Below are 13849 nucleotides of genomic sequence, written 5' to 3' on the forward strand. Positions count from 1 at the left end.
CATACCTGTAATATTAAAATCATGTTTAAAAATTCAAAATTTACAAATTTTGCTTAATGCCCTAAATTGTCGGTTAATTGGAGTTTGTATACTGTAGTGTTGACTTTACATCTAGGTGTACTAATTATTATAGAAGTATTACTCTCTCCTATTCTATCTATTAGTCTTATTTATTTTTTGTTATTATTCAATTATTATTTTTAATTTGTATATTGTTCTTAATCTATAAATTAAAACATAGTTACGTGAAATTTTGTTTGATTTGTTTCAATACAAGAATTATCAATATTAACATTGTATGATTGTTAATTAAAAACAATTAAAATATTAAGAGTTAAAATATTATCTCGACAAAGGTAAAAAACTAAATGAGACTCATGAGTTGAATAGGAGGTAGTATTATACTTAGGGGTTGGTCATGGGTTCCCCTTTTGGATCCGCCTAAGATCCGCCCATATTTTTAGGGTTTAATATTCAGACTCAATTTCGATCCAGGCTTTTTCTCTAGATCCTATTTCAGATTTAGCATTGCTAAACTCATTATTGACTAGTCAGACTCGCTCTAAACTCAACTTATTTATACCATCCAAAAATCAATTTTAAATTTGTTTGAAACTTTTAAAATGTAAAAAGTTCAAGTATCAATAATAAAATCAAGATCTATTAGTCTCGATGAGTCTGATTGACCTGCAATTTCCAAATCTTAAGGGTCTAGCCGTCCAAGCATGAGTCCACCAAAATTCAATGGATCTGAGTATGGGTGTGGGTCCGTGTTCAGAACCAATTACCATCCCTGATTATGCTTCATCTCTTTCAAATTAGTTTTACATATTTCTTTTTGTCTTGTCCCAATAAGTTATATTTCTTTATTAGAATATGTTATATACTAACCAAATCCAGAGAGAATAAATGATCCTTTCCTTGTGTTCTTTTCTCTTTACAATTGTCAATTGTTATTGAAACATATTGTAAGGGTTTGAATAGAAGAAAATGAAAGAAAAGTGAGAAACTATAAGTTTACAGTTAGAATCAAGGTAATCCTTGATTGTAGATGAACAACAGAGAGGAAGAAGAAGAAAGGAAGCGTTCTCTGTTATTCAAAATTCAAAAAACCATTGTTTTACAGAAAACCGAAAACCAATATATATCAATTAACTGAAAATCTAAAACAAAATGAATACATAAAAACTTGGTGAGCTGGCAATCACCTTAATACCCCCCCTTCAAGATGGACATGAAGGATAGTGAAGAAGTCCAATCTTGGAACAAAGAAAATTATGTTGAGCAGCCCCTAATGGTTTAGTCATCAAGTCAGCCAATTGTAGAGTGGAATTGACATGAGACAAAGATACAAACCCAGATACAACATGATCTCTGATATAGTGGCAATCAAGTTTGAGATGTTTTGTTCTTTCCAGGAAGACTTCATTTTGAGCAATGTATTGAGCAGATTTATTATCACAAAAAAGGGATATAGGTCTTGGAACAAAAACATTCAGATCTTGTAATAAACTTTCCAACCATACGATTTCACTTGTTGTCTGACTCATAGATCTATATTCAGCTTCTGTGGAACTTTTAGAGGTGACTTTTTGCTTCTTTGTCTTCCATGAGATAAGAGAATTGCCAAGGAAAACACAATACCCAGTGAGAGATTTGCCAGAATAAGTACAAGAACCCCAATCAGCATCACTATAAGCATGTAGCTGAAAATCAATGTTAGAACTATAGAATAACCCTGTATTAAGAGTACCCTTAAGGTATTTCAGGACATGTAAGGCAGCTGCAAAATGAGGAGCCCTGGGAGCACTTAAAAATTGACTAAGTTGCTGCACAGAATAAGAAATATCAGCTCTAGTCATGTTCAAATAAAGAAGTTTCCCAATAAGTCTTCTGTATATTTCAGGATTATCCAATAAATCTCCAGTCAAAGTACTGAGGTTGAGGCCTTTGGGTAAAGGGAAAGGGGAAATTTTGCAATTTTCCATTTTGGTGTCTTGAAGTAAATCAAGAATGTATTTTCTTTGATTTAAGAAAATGCCTTCTGAAGTTCTGTGAACTTCAATTCCAAGAAAAAATTTCAAATCACCTAAGTCCTTAATAGTGAAGGTTTGGTGAAGTTGAGATTTAATATGAGAAATAATTAAAGTATTTGAACCAGAAATTAAAAGATCATCAACATAGGCAACAATAACAGTAAAATCAATTCCATCTGTTTTTGTAAACATGGAAAAATCTTGTTTGGATTGGATAAAACCCAAAGAATGAAGCAAGAACTTTTTAAGTTCAATGTTCCATTGTCTGGAAGCCTGTTTAAGGCCATATAAAGATCTGTTTAGTTTACATACCTGACCAGGAAGAGCCTTGGAATACCCTTGAGGAGTTTTCATATATATGTCTTCTGTTATATATCCATGTAAGAAGGCATTATTTATATCAATTTGTTGGATAGTCCAGTGTTTAGCAGCAGCAAGTGCTATAATGGTTCTAACAGTAGTGAACCTTGCAACAGGACTAAAAGTATATTTATAGTCCTTTCCTTTTATCTGTTTATCACCCCTAGCCACTAACCTTGCCTTGCATCTTTCAATAGTACCATTAGGTTTAAATTTAATTTTGTAAATCCATTTGCAACCAATAGCAATCTTATTAGGAGGTAAAGAAGTTAAATCCCAAGTATGATTGTTTTCCAAAGCTTCAAGTTCTTTGTTCATGGCATTGATCCATCTAGGATCATTTTTGGCTTTATTATAAGAAGTGGGTTCATAAACAGAGAGCATGGAAGAAAGACTATCTAAGTCTTGAGAAGACATATGTTGAAGAGAAGGTTCAGTGTGAACACTAAAAGATAAGGAAGAAGGAGAAGAAGTATCTTGAGGAGTAGTTAAAGGTTTGATGTTAGGAATAGTTGTAACAAAATCTTGATATTTAGAAGGTAAGATAGGAATTCTGGAAGATCTTCTTGTGTTAGGGATGAGAGGAGAAGAAACAGGTGAAGAAATGAGGTCATTATGTTGAACAGAACCAGAAGAATCATCAGAAATGAATTCAGGGGAAGAAGAAGTAGGTATTTGAGGAGGACAGAAAGAAGGGATTGAAGAAGGAGCAATGGAAGGAATAGAATGAAAATTAGAAATATCATCAGAGGTATCTGATGATAAAAAAATTGGCTCAGTTTGTTGAGAAGAGGATTTAGATAAAACTTGTTGTTTATAAGGAAATATCAATCCCTTCGTTTCTATTTGAAGTTCCCATTTTTTATTTTAGGTTGTGTCATTTGTTAGTTCTCTAAAAATATATTTCTATTTTTATTGTTTTTTCTTTTTTTGCAAAAAAATTAGCTTTAGCCACTCTAATTTAGTAATTCTTATAGAAATATGTTTTAATGCTTATGTGTCCCTATATATTTTTCACTAATTTTATTTTAACATTATTTTTGATAATATTTATGTTTTTCACGTGTTTCTCACTCAATTTATTTAACAAATTTTTATGAGTGTGAAATCTATATTTTTTCACTAACTTTATTTTCTATATTTTAACGCTAGCTTATGATTCCCACTTTAATTTTATTATTCAATAAAATAATATCTCCACCATTTAACACTATTTTTGTTTTATTATTTTCAGTAATATTACTGGATAAACATTAATAGAATAACTTTACAAATTACAACAGCATAAACAAGTAAATAACCAATCATGTCCTAAATCAAAGTAATAATTTCATCCCATCCCATTATTGAAAATATGAATAAATGTAAAATCCAAAACTGGAACCCATGATTAGGATACATAGTAATTACAATGCACGCAATAATATAAAATTCACATGTTTAATATTAAAATAAAATAAAATAAAATAAAATAAAAACAGAAGATTTGCTTACCAACTCCTTGATACTTTGAACCCAAAAAGAAGCAACTTCCGCCGTTTTCCAGCTAATAAAATATAAGCGGCGATGTCTCATTTTCGTCTTCGTCTACGTCTTCCTTTCCCCTTCCGCTACACTATGACCACCAAAATTTGTACTTTAGTTTTAAGAGGTAATTTTATTAGACTATTCATTTGTACAACATAGGAATACATGTATCCGTTAGAGGTTTTTATAGCCAATTTAATTTTGTCCAAGATTTTGAAAATCATTTATACGCTTGTTTAAGTAGGCCATTTTTTTTTACCGTTATCTAATTGAGTTCTTAGCCAATAAGTAATTATGTTTCAAAAAATAAAGGTGAGGAGATGGAAATAAAAAAATACTCTTATTCTATTTATTTGTCCAATTTAGTTTTAGCATAATTGTTAATGCATGTTTTCAATCTTAAATATTCTAATTGTGATTGAGTAAAAATTATAAAAAAATTTAATATTTATAATAAAAAGAATTAAACAAGACCCCACATGACTATGTTGCAACTTATAGACGATCAACTCACATAATTAGCGTGATTGATGAATAGTATTGAAAAATCAAATGGGACAAATAAAAGTAAATAGGAGAAAGTATATAATAAATACTCCTTTCTTTCCTTAAATAAGTTTGCACTTTTCATTTTAAGGTGTTCTATTTATTGTTTTTATAAGAAATCTTTCTATTTATATTACACAATTTTGGACCTACATATCCTCATTTTAATATTTTAATAATAATTATAGTACCTACATATCTTTCTTTTACTTAATTTTAACATTTTTATATTCCGTATGGTCTACACATCTTTCTACTAACTTTATTATAATAACATTTTTTATTTGTTTAATGTTTATGGTCCCCATATTTTTTCCACTAACGTTCTTTAAATATTTTTTAATGTTTATTGTGCTTATTTTTTCTCCATTAAATTTACTCCCTCTGAACCAATTTAGATGTCCCATTTGCTTGGGCACGGTTATTAAGGATGGTGTGGGTCCATTAAAAAGTGTAAGTAGTAAAGGGTAAGTAGTGAAGGCCAAGGGTAGTTCGGTAAGTAAGGTATATAGGGGTATATTCGTAATTACTTGTGTGAACTAAGGATATTTAGGTAAAAAAAATTGACAAAAATAGAATTGGGACAACTAAAAAGACTTTGCCAAATAAGAAAATGGGACAACTAAATTGGTTCGGAGGGAGTATTATTTAATAAAATAATATCTCCACTATCTAAAAAATTCTATTTATCTTAATTTTTATGAACATTTTTTGTGGAAACTTCATCAAGGAACGGAGGGAATATATATCCCAATAAGTTATACTGTGATAAAAAAAAAAGCTATTAAAAAGGGTTGAAATAGTGAAATCATTTGAATTGAGTGGATGATATTAAAAGTAAGTTTAAAATGTATGGATGAGAATAAAAAAAGTCTTGATGAAATCGTAACAATGTAAAAGGGATTGACAAGAAAGAAAATTGAGGCAATCTTTTAAACATAATATTTCACCTGTTCCATGAATATTACCCCATTGGCAATGGATGAAAAAATAAAAAAAAAAATAGTAAAATGGTATTTTATTGAAAAATGGAATCAATGTGTGGATTAGAAGAAAATGCAAGAAAAACATGTGGATAAAAATTTAAAGAAGAGTGTGATCAAAACCAAAATGAAATACGGCAAATTAGATAAGAGAGTAAAAAGAAAGTGGATCCAATTTTAAAGGATGGAGTGAGTAAATGTTTGAGTATTACAAATTCTTCCACTATCAATAAGTTTCGAAATTATAAAGAGAATAAAAGAGAGTATAAAAATATTAAAATTAAGTTAATAAAAAAATATATAAGTACCATAAAAATTATTTAAATATGAAATTATTTTTGTTAAATTAACAAATGAAACAAACCAAAATAATAAAAAAGTGAGTATATATATATATATTTTTTTGAAAAATTACTATGAATAATACGACCTTTTACTTATTTTCCTACAATAATATAAATTTTTGATTAACCCTTAATAATACAAAGTTTAATTTCATTTTTCCACTAGTATACTTTACCGGTTTATAACCGGAAGAAAAGGTAAAATATGACTTTTGTATTTTCAAAGTCATCCCCTACCTTTATATTCTTCAATAATCAAGCAACTATCTTTCTCTCATTCATTTTCTAGTAAAATTTTCTATGCTTTTTTACTTTTTCATTTTTACACATTCCACAAAGGTACTGTAGCTCCACAAGTCCATTTTTGAATACCAATATACCAAAACTTCAATGTAATTGAATCACTAAGATTAGCCTAAAAACAAGCAAAAAAACAAAATTAAAACCATTTTTGGGTAAAAAAAAGGATTCACCTTTAAATTGAACAATTAAATCAAGAGATGCAATAAATTTTCAATTTCAAAACCCTAATTTTTGTTTGCAAACAAATTTGGGGAAAAATAATGCAATTAAGATGAATAAACCAACTAGTAATTAAGCTCGTGGATCTTCAAGCATCCTTCTTTGTCTTCTTAGATGAAGAAATTGATGCACTAAAGGAGGGTGAGTGAGAGTAAATGTGATTGAAGTAATAAAGGAGTTTATTGGTTAATTCCTTTAAAAAAACTTAAAAAGAAGTTATTGCCTTAACAGGTTATAAGTAAAAAGGGATGCTGATAGAAAAATAAAATCAAACTTCATATTATTTAGGATTAATCGAAAGTTTATATTATTATAAAAAAATCCGTAAAAAATTCATATAAATTTTTTTTTTGAGTAATTAAAAAGTAAGTATTTAAGAATACATGATTTACTTCCGTTTGTTTATGACATGGATCTCAACCACAAATAGCAATTGATAAAATCGATAAATTCAACCTTAAAATGCCTCAATTCTCCGTCACTTTTTGAAACCGACACTAAACACCACAACCTAATCCTTATATTCTCTTGTTTACTTTGTTTCTCACGTGTGGGTCCCTCACCCACTCTCTTTACTTCTTCTTCTCCCCAAACCAAACGGCTATTTATTCTCTATTCACCTTCCATTTTTGCTCACAACTCCATCTCACTATCTCACATTCTTCCCTAACAATGGCTCCCACTAAAATTTCCCTTGCTTTTTTATTCTTAATCATAATGCAAGCCACAGCTCAATCTCCGGCGGCTTCCCCTACTAAATCACCGGCTCCAGCCGCCGATACCCCAGCTGCACCTACACCCGAAGCTCCAGCTCCCTCCAAGCCGAAAGCACCGGCTCCTGAAAAGGCTCCAGCTGTAGCTCCAGTACTCTCGGCTCCTCCCGCTGAGACTCCCTCTGAAGCTCCAGCTCCAGCTGCTAAACCCCCTGCTAAGGCTCCAGCTAAAGCACCGGCTAAAGCTTCAGCTAAAGCACCGGCTAAAGCTCCAGCTAAAGCACCGGCTAAAGCTCCAGTTGAAGCTCCAGAAGCCACACCTACATCTCCCCCATCACCACCCCCGGAAACTCCTACTCCGACTCCAACTCCAGAAGCGGCTCCACCAGTTGTAGCTGAGGTACCGGCGCCGGCTCCAGCTGAAAAGCATGCGCCACCACCACATCACTGCAAGTTTAAGAATAAGAAGCATTGTAAAAAGCATCATGCTCCGGCTCCAGCTCCAGAATTAGCCAGCCCACCTGCGCCGCCAGCTGATGCTCCTGGACCTGGTAGTGTCTTTGATGATTACGCTCCTGGCCCCTCTGAAGATGATTCTGTAAGTTCACTAACTCGATCAACTTAAATTGTTATATGGTTCTTCATTGAATTAATTGTAATAAAATAAGGTGATTTAACCTTATTTAGAAATAGAAATGGGATAATAGCATATTTTATTTTTTAAAAAAAATAAATTAAAAATAAATGTTAAAAAACTGTTAAAAATAAATGTTAAAATTTTTTTAGAATTTTTCTCGTAAATTTTCAATTTTTTTTTAAATTTTATATTAATTTTCACTCTATTTTTTTAGTAAATTACTTATTATAACAGAGTATTCGAGTAATTAAATTTATTCTAGGCAAAAACCTCGTTATTTATGATTAATCAATAGTTGAAATTATTTTAAAAAAATTATAAAAATATTAAATTATATTAAGTAATTTTTCTTCCATTTAAAATAAGATAATAATGATAATAATAGTGAGGAGTATGAAATAGCTAGAGATAATAAATTTTAAAAAAATTATTTTTTGTGATGTGCATTACGTGTGGTGGGGAGTTTTCCATTTACAGAAAAAGTAGTAGGGCAGACGGCAGTAGTGCAGTATACTGTACGCGTATGGTTTAAAGCTTCCTTCTTTTGATTTGAGTCGCTATTTTTCACCGGCCATTGCTTTATGAGCCTAAAAAAGTACTTCAATAAAAAAATTGTAGATAAAATTTGTTGCAAGATAAATAAAAGAGGATGGGAATTATTGTAACGTTAAACTTATTCTTTTACAACAAAACAAATACTAAAATTAATGTTTTTATAATATTTAGTACTGATAATAAAACCAAAAAACCAACACAAAGCTAGCTTGCTGAAATACTCCTAATTCATAAATTCATAGTGCTTAGTAGTAATATTGCACTCTAAATGGGGCCCAGGGAGTAGGAGTAGTACAGCTATTATCTACTGTATAGTAAACCATTTTGAATTTAACATAACACTCTTGTCCTTTAGTTCTGTTTTACAATTTTCATTATTTAGATGCATAGTATTTATATATTTACAAATTATTTACCGATTATAATTTTAAAATTTATTATTTTTACGAATTACAAATTTAATGTTTATTTTTTGAAAATTATAGCTTTTAAAGTATCAAAGTTTACAGGTTCAGGCCAAAATCACATAATTTCGACCATTTAACCTAAAATTTTGACCACTAAATTGGTCGCAATTTTGTGTTTTGGGCTGAACCTGTAAATTTTGTTACTTTGGATCTTAGTGGCTGTAATTCACAAAAGTACTAAATTTTAAGACTGTAATTTGCAAATTATTCTATATTTAAACGCCTAATTTTAGGTATTCTTTTACTTACCTCTTATCATTTTAATAAATGGTTGCTCATAAAATGAAATGTAGCAATAATGTAATATGGTTACTAAAGCAGAATCGAAAATATACATTAATTTTAAAGGCTATATTTATTTATATTTTTTCATGATTTTGAAGCTTAAAACAAAATTTAGGCCAAGTCAAAGTTAGTATTTGAGGCCTTTTAATTTTACGGGTTTTTTTTACCGTTGGGCACCTTGGATATACCTCTTATCATTGTAAGAAGTTTTGTTTATTAGTTCATGATCTCACTAAATTCATAATTTTTAATAATAAAAGTTCATAATTTAATGTTAGTAGTTGTTATTGAAGTACTCATTTTATTTTTTTTATATTAGTGGAAAAAGAAATTAAATTGAAAAATTAAACAAAAAATAAGTAAATATTTTTTTTTGAATAAAATAAGTAGATAATATAAATAAATGGTTAAATAGAGAGAATAAGTGACACCATTTATAAAAAAGAATATAAAATTAATAAAATAAATTAAAATGAAAATTGACAAGCACAAAGCCGGTACTTTACAAATAAAGTCAAATGCCTAAAACCTAAGCACCAAATATTAATTAGATGTATTAAATCAAATTGGAAAGTAAATTAAATCAAATTGGATGCATGTTTATTAATTAGATGTATTAAATCTATTGATTAATTACAATATTTGTATAAAAATGTTATTAATTAATTAATGGTGCTAAAATCATAAATTTTGACAGAGTGGGGAGAAGATCACATGGGCAACAAAAATGGTGGTCGGCTTAGCAATCGGATGCGCTGCTCTGCTTCATGTCTGAAGTTTCTAGATTAATTAATACTCAGGAGCTTCCTTTTTAATTAATTTAATTTAATTAATGAATTTTTTATTCATTTTTCTGGCTCGATCTTGTCGAACACATACATTATAATTATACAAGTTGATCGCGCTATACATTGATTGTACTATCATTTGTTTATTCGTGATGAGTTTATATTATAATACTACTACACTTTTTTATTCTTATTATTCATTTTTCAATTGTTTGGGGAAATAAATAAATCGACTCAATAATTTAGTTGGAATTTTTACTATAAATCAAATCATATATTGTTCATACTAGGCATGGCCACGGGGCGGGTTGCCCGGAACCGAACCGGTGCCGAACCGCTTGGAACCGGATCCGGAACCGGAACCGTTTGCGACAGTTTTCGAACCGCCCCGAACCGCGGAACCGTGAAACCGCCGGAAAAATACTTCATTGGATAGATCAAAATTGGATTATTCAAAAAAGCATAATTGCTTTTGAGACAATGCCAGAAAGACATACCGGTGAAAACATAAAATATATTTTAGTAGAGATATGTAGAGAATGGAACTTATTAGATAAGATATTTTGTTGTTCAACTGATAATGCAACCGCGAACATTAAATGTCTAGAACTTTTGTATAACGAACCTGCATTTAGTTTTATCCTTGGGGGTAGCTTATTACACATACGTTGTTGTGCGAATATAGTAAACTTATCTTGCCTAGCTGACATAAAACAATTAAGCGATTTATTAGAACCAATTAGAGATATAGTGAAGTGGCTTAGGATTGGAAAGATAAAGAGACGATACAAACAATTATGTGACCAATATCAACTTAAAAAAGTGTATTGGTCATTGGATACTCCTACACGTTGGGGCTCAACCAACGATTTATTAAGAAAGGCGATTGCTTATCGTCCAGTTATAACACAACTATATAGTGAGTGTACAGATAGTTACATAGCTGATGACACTTGGGAATTAGCTATAGGTGTACATAACATATTAAAAGCGTATGACCATGCGACTAAGATTTTTTCATATGTTTATGAACCGAACGTTCACTTAGTAATAAGTGAGTCTATTTTTTATCATCTCCTTAAATATACGCATGATGATACTAACCCATATTTGAAGCCGATTCTTGCAGATATGATGGAAAAATGGAAGGCATATTTTACCGAATTTCCTTATATTTATGGAATCGCAACCATTTTGGACCCATGTTTTAAAACTGAGGTCTTTACTAAAGTAATAGGATTTTACTACCAATCGTTAGATCGCCCGCCTACTGATGTACATAATTATGTAGGAACATGTAAAAAATATTTAGCAGAACTCTATGATTATTACGCTAGTGTATATAACCCAAAACGCGATACGTCTAGGCGTGCTAGCGTTTCGGCACGTCTCTCTTACTATAATTCGGTAATAGCTAATATAATGAGTCAAGATGATAGTTTTGTAGGATCATCTTCTTCCTCGACCTCATATTTAGAACTCGATAGTTATCTTAAACACCACTTTGAAATAGACCAAGGTAGCTATAATATTTTAGAGTGGTGGAAAGAAAAATCTGTAAAATTTCCCATTTTATCGAGAATTGCAAAGGATATCCTTGCAATTCCCGCGTCAACAATTGCGTCGGAGTCTGCTTTTAGTGCAGGTAGAAGAGTTTTGGACGAAAAGAGATCTCGTCTTGCTCCACAGAGTATTCAAATATGTGTTTGCAAGAAAGATTGGGATCAAGTGGAGATTCGAACACAAGGACTAAGGAATGATGATGATCAAGACGACGATGATGATCCATGGATGATGATGGATACATCTGCATCATCGTCAGGAGGAGAGTCAGCGGAAGCATCTAACCAACCATATGATGATGACGAAGACGAATAGGATCAATCCGACAACGATAAATCAACATTCAACAACTATAAATAAAAGGTATAACAAAGAACTACGTGGGCTTTGATTCCTTCGGGATACGTAGGCAGCTTAGTATTCCTTTGGGTATTAGGTTCAAGTCCATTTTCTCCCTTTTTTTTATTAATAATCTTTATCGACATTATCATTGATTCGTTTGTTATTAGTTTATATTTTTCATTCTTTTTAGTAAATATTTCAATAACGATGACAACTTGACATGCAATGAATTTCGCTAATAATCAAGTAATCATCAAAGGTACGTCCGCAATATTATAGTATTTTTTTTATTATATAAATATTTAAAGAAAAAATAAAAATGGAACCGATGGTCCGACCCGCCCGTCCCGTGAGTTGGAACCGCCGGAACCGCCTCATGAACCGCCAAGGAACCGTTTGGAACCGCCCGGAACCGGAACCGGAACCGTTCGCGACAGGTTCCAAATGGAACCGGAACCAGGTGGAACCGGAACCGGATGGAATCGGAACGGAACCGGACCAACCCGGACCGTGGCCATGCCTAGTTCATACGATAATGCCTTTATAAATTTAGGTTTCAAATCAAAAATAATAACTTTAGTAGGGGTCAATTTATTACAATAATGATGTATTACAAATATGTGTTATAAGATAAATCTAAACTATTTGTGATCCTTTATATATGGTTTTGAACTCTTGTTGAATCAGCAAGGAGACGATGAAGATATAGTTGCGACAATTAAAGAAGTCGCTTGGAAACTTGATACGAGTAGAAGATGTTTATGAACTTTTCTTATTGTAATATTTCTCTCACAAAGGTGATTGGGAAGATAAATAAAATTCACAATGAGATACAATGTATACAACAAAATCCTTGCACAAGGAAATTGAAATAATAAATACAAGTGTTGTGGTGAAGTAAGAACTTTGATGATATTGAGAGTTAACTACTCTCAATATTATCTTATGAAAGGAAGAACAAGAATGAAAGTATTCTTAAGAGAGAAATCAGGAATGATATGGAAATGGGATGGAATGTCCCTAGGCATGCAACTTTTTTTTATAGAGCAATGCATCAAACAACACCTCCTTTTGTAATAAAAATGTTTTACCAAGCAAAGCTTATGAATCAAATTAATGTTTCATCTAACAAAGCTTATGAATCCAAGTAATGATTCACAAAGCAAAGCAAGTGCAATTAACTTCCAACCAGAAGTTAATTCATCATTAGTAGTGTTTTGATCAAAACAACACTAACGAACAAACCAACTATTATACTAAGTATGTAGTATAAACAAATCTAGGTCTATATATTCTAAATGTTCAACAATCCTCCCTCATTTAGAGTATAACAGACCTCCTTCTTCCTTTACACATTAAGTACATAATTTTTTTTCATGCATCAGCGCTAATGTCCCTATGAATTGAATTAACGCATAGTGTAAAATACTTCACAAGCGATCGAACTAGAATGATGTCGCTAAAGATTGAATCAACTAGCCCATCCAACCACTTGAAGATTAAATACACACAAAACCAATAACACATTGTCATTTACCTTGACACAATATATAAGGCCGTGTCCATATCTGTTCATAAGTTTATCATAGTCGGATATGCCAACTTGACTACTTAAAGTAGCCAAGATTTCAAACTTATACAGGTAGGTTCTCACTACGTAAAACATATCCCCGTGATAGGATACCGCCAAGAGCTATTCAACCCTTGACCTTGAGAACGTAAACGACTACCTTGTCATCACGGTCTAAAGAAACTATGGGTCATTCATTCTTGTTGATTTCAAAGACTTTAAAGGACTTTACCATATTTAATGCAAGACATAATGCTACTTCTGTGTAAATTGGAACTTTTCCTTTAAACTTTATTGACATAAACCGATCTTAATTAACGCTTGTTCAATTGAAACCTTACTCACTTTAGTGAAAACATCAGCCAAATTGAACTTGGTTTTCACATAATTAAGAGTTATGACCCCACGAATGATTCCTTAACCACTCCGCTTCATTTACCGCCGAGGCGAGCGTAATGAATTCCGCAGACATAGTGAAATATGCTATAACCATTTGTTTCTTGGAAGCCAGGAAATGACACATCCCCCATAAACAAACACTCAACGTTGAAGAATTATCCTCTTCATTAGTGATCCAACTAGCATCGAAATAACCTTCTAAAATAGGAGGT

The 13849-nt window shown here is 31.5% G+C and overlaps 1 protein-coding gene across 1 annotated transcript; it reads left to right on the plus strand.

Annotated features, from left to right (window-relative positions):
- The first annotated feature begins 6738 nt into the window (after positions 1-6738).
- Positions 6739-9959, plus strand: LOC130824076 (uncharacterized). The gene is made up of 2 exons (XM_057688959.1): positions 6739-7629; positions 9673-9959. The coding sequence occupies exons 1-2, from the start codon at positions 6991-6993 to the stop codon at positions 9748-9750; spliced, it is 717 nt and encodes a 238-aa protein (XP_057544942.1). The 5' UTR covers positions 6739-6990; the 3' UTR covers positions 9751-9959.
- Positions 9960-13849: the final 3890 nt, after the last annotated feature.

The sequence above is a fragment of the Amaranthus tricolor genome, chromosome 9, assembly GCF_026212465.1.
Source record: "Amaranthus tricolor cultivar Red isolate AtriRed21 chromosome 9, ASM2621246v1, whole genome shotgun sequence".
NCBI lineage: Eukaryota > Viridiplantae > Streptophyta > Magnoliopsida > Caryophyllales > Amaranthaceae > Amaranthus > Amaranthus tricolor.